Source organism: Phoenix dactylifera, chromosome 2 (genome assembly GCF_051530095.1).
Source record: "Phoenix dactylifera cultivar Ajwa chromosome 2, Ajwa_hap1_PhDact_Kaust_v1.1, whole genome shotgun sequence".
Classification (NCBI taxonomy): Eukaryota; Viridiplantae; Streptophyta; class Magnoliopsida; order Arecales; family Arecaceae; genus Phoenix; species Phoenix dactylifera.
In genome coordinates, this window is record NC_143191.1 from 53416239 (window position 1) to 53429246 (window position 13008).

The 13008-nt window shown below is 45.5% G+C and overlaps 1 protein-coding gene across 1 annotated transcript; it reads right to left on the bottom strand.

Annotated features, from left to right (window-relative positions):
• Positions 1-439: 439 nt before the first annotated feature.
• On the bottom strand, positions 440-2506 carry LOC103712420 (3-ketoacyl-CoA synthase 11-like). The gene is made up of 2 exons (XM_008798937.6): positions 1520-2506; positions 440-1391 (listed from the first exon to the last, which is right to left on the bottom strand). The coding sequence occupies exons 1-2, from the start codon at positions 2186-2188 to the stop codon at positions 612-614; spliced, it is 1449 nt and encodes a 482-aa protein (XP_008797159.2). The 5' UTR covers positions 2189-2506; the 3' UTR covers positions 440-611.
• Positions 2507-13008: the final 10502 nt, after the last annotated feature.

Below are 13008 nucleotides of genomic sequence, written 5' to 3' on the forward strand. Positions count from 1 at the left end.
AGATGGGGGGCCGGATAATTTTAAAAATTACATAACAATTTATATTGTCCATAATATTTTTTTAGCATATTTTTTATTAATATAATTTTATTAAAATAATTTTAGAAATCACATAACAAATTATGTAAGTCAACAATATTTTTTATTATTAGTATAATTCTATATCAGCCTATATTTTTTTTATATAAAATCTATATTACAAATATATATAATTTTTGAGATATAAAAAAAATAACAGAACAAAAAATAAAATTATTTTTTTTTCTGCTAAAAATATTTTAACAGCCAAGTGCAGGTCAAAGCAAATTAATCCCCCATTTCCGGCCTCATAAATGCCTTCAATGCGGCAGTTTAAGAGAGCGAGCGGGCAGTTCAGCAACCTGAGACAAATGCTGTAGCAACTATAACTCATGCTATTGATTAGTGTCAGGTACCCATGCAGCAACGTACAGCCCATCCTTTTCATTTAATAGGGAAAAAAATCAACCATATTTAAGATCAACCTTCAATTCCGTCATACGATAAAGTTCAACTCTTTCAACCATCCATCGAGATGCAGCACAAACTCATAAATAACAACTTTAATCCTGAACAATAGCATATAACTTTAATCATACGTTAATAGGCGTCACTTTGGGCACATCAACAGGGAAGTCATCGATCTCATCCAGCCATGGGTAGTTCTCAGTAGGCTTGATGGTCCTCAGTGCTCTCCAAACAACACTATTGCACTTGAACCCAGAACCGAATGCAATTTGCCATACCCTATCACCCTTCTTGATCCTACCTTTAGCTTCAGAGTAAGCTAGTTCATACCACAATGAGCTGCTTGAAGTGTTACCAAACCTATAGAGCGTCATCCTCGAAGGCTCCATGTGCCACCCAGTCAAGCCAAGGCTCTTCTCTAGCTCGTCGAGTATCGCCCTCCCGCCGGCATGGATGCAGAAGTGCTCGAACGCGAGCTTGAAATCAGGAACGTACCCACTAATCTTCATCTTGAAGAGCTTTCGACGCACCAACGTAACAAGGAAGAGAAGCTGTTCGGAAATGGGGAGGACTTTAGGCCCCAAGGTCATAATATTAGCCTTGAGTGCTTCCCCTGCGACCGACATGAGATCCTTCGACAGGGCGACGCCAACCTTCCCGGCGTCATCCTCCCCTTGAAGGACACAGCTGTAGGAGTTGTCGTCGGCGCCGTTGTGGGTGCGAATTGCATGTGTGAGCTTGTACTTGGCTCGGCTGCAGTCCGATCTGCGGTTGGATAGAAGGATCGCCGCGCCACCCACGCGGAAGAGGCAGTTAGTGACGAGCATGGAGCGGTTGTTTCCATAGTATCCATTCAGAGTAAGGTTCTCCGTGCTCACTACTAATGCATACGAGTTTGGATGCACCTGCACTTCCATAACGTTCGTCATGGCCATGAGGCCAAGTTCCACACATGCACATATATATATAGATGATAAGCAGTCATAAAAGGAGAAAGGAATGATAACCACCATCTTGCAATGAGGCTAATTACCTTGAGAAGATGCTTGGCGAGGTCCATGGAAATGAGGCCAGCACTGCATCCCATACCACTGAGGTTATAGCTAATAACATCCTCCCTTAGCTTATAATGGTTTATGATCATGGTGGAAAGAGAAGGGGTGGGACTGAACAGGCTGCAGTTCGCCACTAAGATATCTATATCCTTGGCCTTAAGTTGAGTCTTTGCTAGGAGATCTTCGACAGCTCCAAATATCACCATCTCGGCCTCCTTCCTCGCTTCGACGATCCGAAGATCCGGCGGAAGCCTTGCGACGGCCTCGGGGAAGTATGTCGACTGACCGACCCCCGACCTTTCGAGGATCTTCTTCTGGAATGCAACGTTCTCCTTGGTGAAGGTCCCTAAGACTATACTCCTCTGGACAAAGGCCTCGTGGCTAAACTTGCAAGAGTCGTCGGGCTTGTAGCAAGAAAAATTTATCAGGTAGACCGGCCTCGGCCGGACCATGAGGTAAATAATGGCAGCACAAGCAGAGAGAGCAGAGCAGAAGACTATGGTGTGGAATTTGGTCAGAGGGCGACTCCACATCTCCTGAGAGTCTCCCCTGAAGAGTGTCCAGAGATGACCGATGAGAAGAACAAGGGATAGCGGCATGAGATATGACATGAAGTAGTGGTATCCAAGCTTCACAAACTTCGGCATGACTTATAAGCAGTTTGAAACCTTCAGAGGACTGAATGCTCAAAGCCGGGTATTACCGGAAGAAAAACAAGTTGGAGTGAGGTGAGGTAAGAGCATAGCTAATCTGAGGCTTCTATTCGTTATAGCAACTTCATCGTTTGAAAGCTTTACTGGGAAGAGAACTAACAGAGAAATGGAACAAGCAAGAAGCTTGGATAGGCTAAGAAGGGAGAGATGGAACTGTTTGATGGACCAGCATTCCGAAGAAGAGTGATAGGTAGGGTTAGAAGAGATGCATGGAGAGGGATGGAAGGGAAGGGATTGAGATGGGTCTGAAGCGGGTGTGGAGGAGCAGGGACTTCAATAAATAGCCTGAGAAAGGATCGATGCAATTACGATCACCCATACCAAGGGTGGTAGGTTTCATTAACTGGGTTTCAATGCAAGCATGTGCATGAGACTGACCCATCACCCCATCAGTCAGAAGGTTTGGGGAGTCTTTAATTGAGATCTAAATATTTGTGGTCATCCCATCAGCGTTTTAGTTTTGCAAGCTAGGAGACTTCTTGCAGGTTGAGAGCGAGTTTCACCATCTTGGTCCTTAAGATCGCATCAGCTTGGAGGACGAGTTTCAGAAAGGGTGATATATATTCCTTTTAAGGAGAAATTGATTCGGCGCCCTTGGTTTTATGGGGTGCTTGTTACGTACAATTGGTCCCCTGCACGCAGCTGTATATCTTGTTTTCATGCATGTTTATGTGCTTCTTTAGAAATATTGTTCTCAAGGTGGACATCAAAATCCAAGAGAGAAAATATAAAATTGCTTGCAGTTTCTAAATGTAAAATAACAGTCAAATAAAATTTTTTTTTTTCAAATAAAAATGGTTATGCCACCATCTTGAGTTTAAATTTAATCTCTCTCTCTCTCTCTCTCTCTCTCTCTCTCTCTCTCTCTCTCTCTCTCTCTCTCTCTCTCTTCCTGTTAAGTAACTCTAAGACCTCTTCAAGATGCCTATTGGTTGGGAGAAGTCAGGTTAGCAATATGTTTTTCATTTAAAAAAATGACTAAATAAGGTTCTAGTTTTTTGCAAAGTAGATAACTTCGTATTATTTGCGAGAGAAGTGTTCAAATGGCTATGATAGTCTTAATCATACCAGAACTCAACCATAAGTTGCATTTTCTATCAGAAAGACAAAAAATAAATTGCATTGGTCACATAATAATGCTCCTATCTATCTTAAACCACCAGAGCAAAAATATTACTTTCATTTACTGAATGAAAGTGATTAGGCTGTGACCTAATCTTTCCACCAACAAAAAAAAAATGAGAGAAAATGGACAAACATTTATCCATTATACAGGGCATATCAAGTAAAAATGCATTGAATGCAATAATGAAAGGAACATCCTAAACTCATGAGGCATGACAACACCCCTACAATTAAATAGGAAAAATTAATTATTTATATATTAATAAATTAATTGATAAAGAATTTACCTATACTATATATTGAAGAAGAGTTTGTAACTTTTCAGCACAGACCAAAGTATCAAGCTCTGAAGGGAGCAGCATTTTTTTTTTTTTTTGGCTTCGAACCCGACGGTTAAGTGGACCATCCCCGCTTCAAGAGACGGCTTGGTTGCCTAACTTCCATGTGGCTCTGCATCATGGCATGTCTGCGTCTGGGTTCTCCAAATTAAATTCCGGATTAGATATTCCATATGCGCCGTCCATTCGAGTGGGAGAGGTTAGGAAAAATCTTTCTTCTCCCCCCTTTAATGTGGCTCTAAATTAATTTGCAGTCAGGTGTCCCATGTACTCCATTCATCCGTACATCCCCCGATCTACTGCAGAGTTATTGTGGAAGCTGCTCGGTGAGGTCACATCAGCTATTTGCTGGATAGATCTTAAGTTCTTATACAGAATCAAAAAATCTAAATCATACCTTCTAGCTAGTTATTTTGAGTAAGATCTTACATTGTTATAAATAGTATCAGGGTGGACCCGGCTTCTAACCTATATGGACTAGAAGACACTACAGCACAGATCTACTGGGACTGACTATGGGCTATTTATGGTATTTGTGATTAGATTTAAATGGATTTGATCTCTTAGCTTGACAAAGACATCAGAGTTTAAACAGGAAAAGTATGTGAAGTCCATATTGGTTATTCGCTAGGTAAATTTTGAGTACTTATATAGGATCAAAAAATCCAAATCATATCTTCTAACTAGCTATTTTGGATGAACTTCTGGATTGTTACACCCTCCTTTGTCTCCTCATAGGGATTTATCCTGAGTGGGCAGCCTTCGTTTCTTCCCACAGCTTTTCTTGTGTTAAAAAGAGGGTAGGGGGACTCATTGATCTGTATGTGGTGGTTGCTGCCTGGAAGTAGCCTTACTCTTTCCACGGCCCCTCATGCGGAGAAGGGAGGGTGATGTGGTTGAAATTTGGCCTGAAGGTGACCACGCTGGAGGAAGCCGAGAAGCCGCCGGCCGGGACGAAGAAAGAGAGTCACCTCCTGCGCTCCGATATACTTGCACAAAGCCTTGGTCGGAGATTCCGGCGAAGCCCCTCCAATGGCTAAGCTAGCAAAGTTTTTAGAGAGATTTCTGAGTGCCTTTCATAGCCTCTAATGACTTCTAATCGCTAAAAAATGTCTTATCAAAGGCCTTTTCCTATCCTCTTTTCATAGGATGAGGGTCTCGGCCGTTACCTGAAGTCTCAGGCCGAGCTGTGATCAGCTGGCCATTAGCCGTTACATGAAATCTCAGGCCGAGTTGTGATCAGCTGGCCATTAACTGGAGGTGACGCAAATCACGGAGATCAATCCCACGGACGGAGGATTCGGGAGATATCTTTCTAGATTTGTTTGAATATGAATTCTGAGGATCTGCGGAATCTTCAACGAGATCAAGGTTGATAGGGCCGAGGTCTGCTTGCCTCTTAGCGGGATCGAGGTCTAGCCTGCTTGGCTCTGAGGTTTACTCGGCTGAAATTGGGTAACTCCACACTGGAGTAGGACGATCCATTTTGTCTTCCATCATTTGCCCCCTGACTTACAAGTTTGATCCGTTCTTTGGCTTGAGCAAAAGAAGTAATCGAGTTGCCGATTGTTTTGTACTATAGCCACATATTTGTGAAGGCGTATGTGTTGAGTGGGGTGCACTTCTCGTATCATTGGAGCTAATGGCTTCAGGCCGAGCTTCCCAAGCCGAACTTGGGTGGTTTAAGTTGCCACGTCATTCCAAACGAAAGTAGTTAAGGGAGCTCTTCAATGCGTTGTGTGTGCGCTCCCTCTCGAGGCGTTACTTAATGGTATGTGAAGGGCCAATCATCAATGCCCTGCCCCCCGAGGCAGCCATCATAATGACTGGCTTTTAACATTGTGATCCAGGAAGATCTACTAAGAAAGCTTCTGGGTCTGCCACATGGCATGATTTGGCCGCTCGGCCATCTGGCAGGCCAATCAGAACCGTTGAGATAGTCTATATAAGGCTTTAGGGATGCCCTAGGGCCCCCATTTGACCTCCATCGCTCTCATTCTTCTTCTTTCCGGCCATCATCATCGTCGTCCTCAAGCTTTTCTTCGAGCATTCTTGGTACTTTCTGGCGAGTTTCGCAGCAGACTTCTCTCCTTCATCTTCTGTTTTCGGCGATCCTCTTTTTCCAGCTGTCTTCTCCGGTGAAGTCTTAGGTAGGTGTCTTCTTCCTTCTCGGTCGCTTGGAGAGTTATTCCTCTTTTCCATCTTTTCTATTCCTTTGTCTTCTCCTCCTCTTTCTTTGGTTTTCTATGAGCGAGGATAAGTCCTTGATGTCAGACGCAATGGGCTCGCCTGCGAGAGCTCCTGAGCCTAGTGCAAGTTCATCTCGAGCTCAGGTTTCTTTGGATGCGGAAGAGGTCAAGCTTGAGTTGGACCATGGTCCGAGCAGGATTGGCTCAAGTTTGACTAAGGAGGAGCTAGGCCTGGTTCGGTCCCGATTCTTCTTTTCGTGCGAGTTCACTCTTGAGCTCTCGGGGCCTGGAGCTTGAGTCACTGACCCTCCTCGAGGTCGAATCGGAGTGTATGTGGAGATGCTCTGAGCCGGACTGAGATTCTCTCTTTATGGATTCGTGAACGAGCTTCTAGCGACTTATCGCCTCGTTCCTGCGCAGCTCGCTCTGGATTCATGGAGCATGATCCTCGGCTTCCTCTCCCTCACCTCGGTAAACATCTTCCATGGTTGTTTTATGTTAAAGGCTAGTCCTGCAGACAAAGGATGGTGGTACTTTTCTTTTTGGAGAGGCCATATACTCTTCCGAGGTGCTCCTTCCTCCATTCACAGGTGGAAAGATAGATTTTTCTTCCTTACCTCTGAGCGGTCATGGGGGTTCAACCCGACCCGGGGCTCGCCGCTGACCATGGTGAACAACAAAGCTTCCAAGTTGTCACAGTCCGAGCAGGAGACTCTAGACAGGCTGCTCGACCTAAGAGAAACTTCGAGGCTTCCTGACTTGCTCAGCGAGGAGGCCTTGTTAAACATCAGCCTGAGCTTGGCTCATCCCAAGGGTAAAGGCGATGCGATCATTTTTCTTTCTTTTCTTTTGCTCCTTTCTCATACTCGATTTTCATTAAGGTTCCTGCTATCAGAAATTGCAGGAATGGTCTTCAACGACGAGACCTTAATGGCCAAATATAAAAAGAGGGTAGCCACCTCGGGTGGAGCTCGGCCTGAGCCGAGGTTGAAGAAACCAAGGGCTGCATCTCCCTCCGGTGCTGCGCGGGGCGAGCCCACTCATGTCGATGCAACCAGACCTACTCGGCCAAAGAAAAAGAAGTCTCGAGGGCCCAGGGCAATGAGGCATCGCCGACCAGGGCCGAGGAGCCCTCATCACCTGGGACCGAACAGACCCTACCAACTAAGGCCGAGCAACCCACACTGACTGAAGAAGGAGCTCAAGGAGGGGCCACGATGGAACAGGCGGTCGCAGCGCCTGGCGGCACAACTCGGAGGGCCTGCAAGGTTATTCGATTGCGTAGATCGGGTCCTGAGCCGGCGAATGGGCTCGGAGTCCCGGCTTCCTCTAGGGTCTCGACCTTTTCCGGGGTCCCGAGCTCATCAAGAGCTGACCCTGCTCCCTCCAAGCCTGAGAGGACACCATTCCTACTCGGGAATCATCTGTTCGTGGATGATTCGGCCCTTGAATCTGGCGACATCACTCGCAAGGTCGTCCGTTGCGCCCTGCTTCCGTCCGACCAGGCACAGCTGGAGCAGTGGGGATCGGCGAGTTCATCGATCAAGCATTGTCCTGGTGAGTGTGTCATACTCTCGTCTTTATATTTTTTCTAAGTGCTCGACCTCAGCTAATGCTTTGTCTCTTGTGCCAGCACCTTCACGTGGTCGACATGTTGGTGACAGCGGCGTCCAACTACTAGGAATGGGCGAGTCATATCAATCGAGAATGGAGGCTGTTGAGCGATGGAGGGAGGAGCCCGAGGACCAAGCAACGGCTGCCGAGCAACGATAGCAAGAGGCTGAGGAAAAGGCAGTAGCTGTCGAGCAGCGGCAGTAAGGAGCTGAGGAGAGGGTGAAGTCGGTCGTAGCTCAGATCACGGCTGGGCTCGCCCGGATTCAAGAGGTGGAGTTCGAGCATGACTAAACTCGCTCGGCGCTCCGAACCGCAGAAGGTCGCATCTCCGAGCTTGAAACTGCACTGGCCAGCCAGAAGTACGAGGCTGGAGTTCTAAGGCTGAAGGCCGAGCAGCTTGAGAGGTTGGTCGAGAAGCGGGTCTGAAAAGCCATCCATAGCTACTGCCAGTCCGAGGATCACCAGGACGAGCTGGCGGAGGAGGCAACTGACGGCCTAATCCAAGGTTTCGAGAACTGCCGCGATCAGGCCTAGCAACTCTGTCCCGAGGTCGACTTCAGCGGTCTTCGTTCACTTCTGTCTGGAGCCGTCGAGGCAGCAATTGTGATTGAAGTGAGTGAGCTGGTTGAGGCATGTGAGCTCGTCACCGACGTGGTGGGTGGAGATGCTACTGAGGTTGCTGCTGAGGTTGGAACTGAAGTCGTTGCCGAGGTTGGGACCGAGGCTACCCAAGCCACCTGAGCTTTACACATTTTACTTGTTTTTTCTTTCTTTTCTTCCCATACTTGTGAGGTTGGGCACTTAGGTCATTCTGTAGTCGACCATTTTCGTATTCAATCCGACCTCAAGGTCGGCACCTTTTGTACTCGGCCTTTGGCCTTTTAATATCAATAAAGCACACTTTTCTTGGCGCTTTGTGTTTTAAAGTTTTGCTAAGTATTTGAGCTCGTCTTGCTTTGTATCTTTTAGGCAGAAGGTCGTAGTGAGTTTTGATACCTTTTGGCCTTGTAGATCTTTTTAAACTTTAACTTGAGCGCTCGAACTAAAGTTGAGGCGCCCTCAAATTTTTCTTCAGATCGAGGGAGCCTCTTCAGCTCGCGGTCGACATAGTAGGGTGCCCCGAGCTCGGGCCGAGGCATCATTGCATGTTCCTACAGTCAAGGGAGCCTTTTCGACTCACGGACGACATCGCAGGATGCCCTGAGCTCAGGTTGGGGCATCATTTTTTCTGCGGTCGAGACAGCCTCATCGGCTTGCGGTCGACATTGCAGGGCACCTCGGGCTCAGGCCGAGGCATCATTGTTCCTGCGGTTGAGGAAGCCTCTTCGGCTCGCGATCGACACTGTAGAGCCCCAAGCTTGGGTCGAGGCGTCATTTTTCTTGCGGTCGAGGGAGCCTCTTTGACTCGCGGTCTACACTGCAGGGTGCCTCGAGCTCGAACCGGAGCATCATTATTTTTGCGGTCGAGGGAGCTTCTTTGGCTCGCGGTCGACACTGCAGAGTGCCCCGAGCTCAGGCCGGGGCGTCATTATGGCGTAGTTGTGGGCTCATGCCGTGAAATCAACCGAAGTGTGTCAAACCAATCAAGGCATTTCAAAAAAGTCGTCGAGGACTGTTTTCATTGATAATACATCCTGAGATTTCTAGAATTCCAACTTCAAGGGACTAAAGTTCCATCCAAAGATTCCAATTTGTAAGCCCCAGGCCGCTGGACCCAGGCGACTCGATACAGTCCTTCCTAGTTCGGGGCGAGTTTCTCTTGTTCCAGAGGTCGGGAGGCTTCAGTCTTTCTCAAGACGAGGTCGCCGACTTTGAATAACTTAACCTTAACTCTAGAGTTGTAGTATTGCGCTGCTTTTTGCTGGTACCTCGCCATTCGGATCTGAGTAGCTTTTTTTGTTTCTTCAAGGAGGTCCAGGTTGCTCCGGAGACATGTCGAATTGGTCGTGGCATCGAAGCCTTCAACCTGGGGCGAGGGTAACCCGACCTCAAGGGGGAACCTCCGTACCATAAGATAGGTTAAAGGGGGTCTCCCCAGTGGGAACTTGAAAGGTCATCCGATACGCTCACAAAATATTGTAAAGGTCATCGGCCCATTGCCCCTTCGCTCGGTCCAATCTGGGTTTTAGTCCTTGCAAGCTAGCAGCAAAATGATTGCAAACTGCCTGTCCCAGCTGCTCGAAAGATGAAACCGAGCCAGGCTTTAGCCCGAAAAACCAAAACGAGCTGCCTGACGAAGATTTGTCGGAAAGGCCCTGTAGAGCAGGGCATCTGTGGCCCTTTGGAGTATCATGAGGGCTTTGTAGCTTTCCAAATGATCCAGAGGGTCGGACGAGCCATCATACAGCTTGATTTGCGGCATCTTGAACCTCGAGGGGATTGGCTCGTCAACAATCCATTGAAGGAATGGGGACTTAGTTGTAAATTCGAGCTCGGTGTCACGTTTTGGGCCTTGGTCGAGAGTGCCTGGATCTGCCGCTCCAACTCTTCAACTTTCTTGTCGAGCTCGGTGATGGGTGGGGCTCCTGTTACAGCTTGGCATGGGGTGGACCCCACCTCCGATGGTTGTTTCCGAGCTCGGGGCTTCAGACTTCGACGCAGGCTCTCAGGGTGATGGCTGCGCGGCAAGCCCTTCGGGCTTAGGGATCGAGCTCGGTGGGATGTTCGGCAGTGGTGATGCTCCCTTTTGTCGGCCATCGTGTGCTACTTGGCAGGGGAATGACATCGCGAGCGTCCTATGGACTCGCGCCTGCGAGGAGGGGGTGCAGGCTGGGCTCCTGCCTGTTGCAGGCCTTGAACGGTCACGGTGAGTGTTTGGTCTTGTTGGATGAGCAGACTAAACTGTTATGGCAGGACCTGAGTAATTTGATCCGTCGGTGCCACAGAGGGTGGGCTTTGGAGCGAGTTGTCGAAAGTTGGTGCTCGGGGCCTTAATGCATTCAAAGCTCCTCAATCCTCAACTTCATGATCACGACTTAGGCCTTTCTTCTAGCGCCAAATATTATGGTTGAAATTTGGCCTGAGGGTGACCCTGCCAAAGGAAGCTGAGAAGCTGCCGGTTGGGACAAAGAAAGGGAGCCACCTCCTGCACTTCGGTGTACCTGCACAAAGCCTTAGACAGAGATTCCGATGAAGGCTCTCCGATGGCTAAGTTAGCAAAGTTTTTGGAGAGATTTTTGAGTGCCTTTTTATGGCCTCTAATGGCTTCTTATCGCTAAAAATGCCTTACCGAAGGCCTTTTCCTACCGCCTTTTTATAAAGTGAGGGTCTTGGGCGTTATCTGAAGTCTCGGATCGAGCTATGATCAACTGGCCATTAGTCGTTACCTAAAATCTCGGATCGAGCTATGATCAGCTGGCCATAGCTGGAGGTGGTGCGAATCACAGAGATCAATCCCGCGGGCGGAAGATTCGGAAGATATCTTTCCAGATTTGTTTGAATATCGATTTTGATGACCTGTGGGATCTTCAACGGGATCAATGTTGATAGGGTTGAGGTTGGCTCGGCCTTCGGTGGGGTCCGAGGTCAGCCTGGCCTCTGGCCGAGGTTGGCTCAGCTTTCAGTAGGGTCCGAGGTCTGCTTGGCTCTTAGCGGGACCGAGGTCTGGCCTGCTCGGTTCTGTGGTCTACTCGGCCGGAATTGGGTGGCTCCACACTAGAGTAGGATGATCCATTTTGTCTCCCATCAGAGGAGGTGGAGTGTAAAGTGGTAGAGGAAAAGAGGAAAGAGGTTGGACAGTGTATGGCGAGAAAAAAAAATGGCTAGAATTAACTAATTTTTTTCAAGGTGGGGGGGGGGGGGGCGGACATGCGCCTAACGGGAGATTGCACTTTATATATATATATATATATATATATATATATATATATATATATATATATATATATATATATATATATATATATATATATATATATATATATATATATATATGTTTGAACTGCTAAAATATGTTTGTGTGATTTTAGAGATTATGTAAAAATATGTATCAACTCATAATATTTCTTTTTATTAATATGATCATGTATTAACCTATATTATTTTTTTTTGTTAGTATGATTTTGCTAGAGTGATTCAGAAATTACTTAACAATCTGTATTTGCCTGTAATATTTTTCTTTGTTAGTGTGATCCTATATTCAACCTGTATTTTTTTTTTTGTATAGAGTTTGTATACTAATATATACAACCCTTGAGATGTACTGAATGCGAGGAAAACAAAAAATATAAATTTCTCTTTCTCTCTCTTTTTCTCTTGTTTTTCTTTTGTTCTACATATATTCTAGTAAGATGAAAAGTGTATATATTAACTTGAACTAATTATGGGTCGAGCATAGGTACAAAAAGTATTAAATTTTAAATAAAGCTAGCCCGAAGTCCAACTTAAAATGAATAAAGTTTAGTCTCGAGGCTCAGCCAATAATTAGGTCTAGTTTTAACAATAAAAATAAGAGACGGTAATCACTTCTAATATATGATAATCGGCTAAATCATTCATTTGTTGAGAGGGATTATTTTGTCATAGTAAACAAAAAAAATTTGTTATACATATATGTTTGGAAAAATAGGATCATTTGGGAATTAAGTTGGAAAAAAAGAGTAATATATCAAAATCTCTTTTCTCCTTTGTTTTGTTTTTCGAAAACAAAAATAGCACCTTCCAAACAGGCCCTTGAGTGTTGATGAAAGTACATTTGGTGGGCGGATAAGAAGCATTCGGATAAAACACATTTCAACCAAGTACGCGATAAAAGAAATAAAAATAAAGATTATACTAATGTAGTAGATGTAACATTTCGTATTTTCATGTTTCGGTCTGTCTTCGAGTAGCCGTACTGCTTATCAACTTATAAAAACAAAGAAAATAGAAAATGAAGGCTATGGCATCCCATATTTCTTTATTGAAGAAAAGGAAAAAAATGGCAGTCTAATAAGCATGGCAAAATGTACCATTACCCCCCTTATATCAACAATATGAGGTAATATAATTTATGTGACGCCCGAGTGAGGTCACTGCAATTATTATTATTATTATTATTATTATTATTATTATTATTATTATTATTATTATTATTATTGGGAGGGGTGGGGTTATAAGGAGCGATATAATCACTATAATCGAAGGAAAGAAACACGTGCAACATTTGCTTGAAAAAGATGAGCTAGATGAGGAGAAAGAATGAGATCAATGCTTGCTTGGACGTGGCTTTAGTTACCTGGAATTAATTTGTTCTGTCCAATTTAAATTATACCTAAAGCCATGCAATCTTTATTGAGGGGGACTTTGGTAACCCCAACAGGATCATCATGGTGATCTAAGATCTCCGGTGATCCGAATACTGAGGTGATTTGATCCCCAGTGATCTAAGATCACTATGTTTGGTTGGCCATGGTCCAGTGATTAAAAATTTCTAGGTATCCATGAGTAACTTGTTTGGTATGGTACGGAGATCCAAGATCATCGATCACATAATACCGCAAATACCCCT

What these genes read in the sequence shown, in the direction of transcription:
- LOC103712420 (XM_008798937.6), bottom strand. Translation starts at nt 2,188, where the DNA reads ATGCCGAAGTTTGTGAAGCTTGGATACCACTACTTCATGTCATATCTC. An exon ending in TCGCCAAGCATCTTCTCAAG is followed by an intron (nt 1,392 to 1,519) that starts GTAATTAGCCTC and finishes ATGGAAGTGCAG; the next exon opens with GTGCATCCAAACTCGTATGC.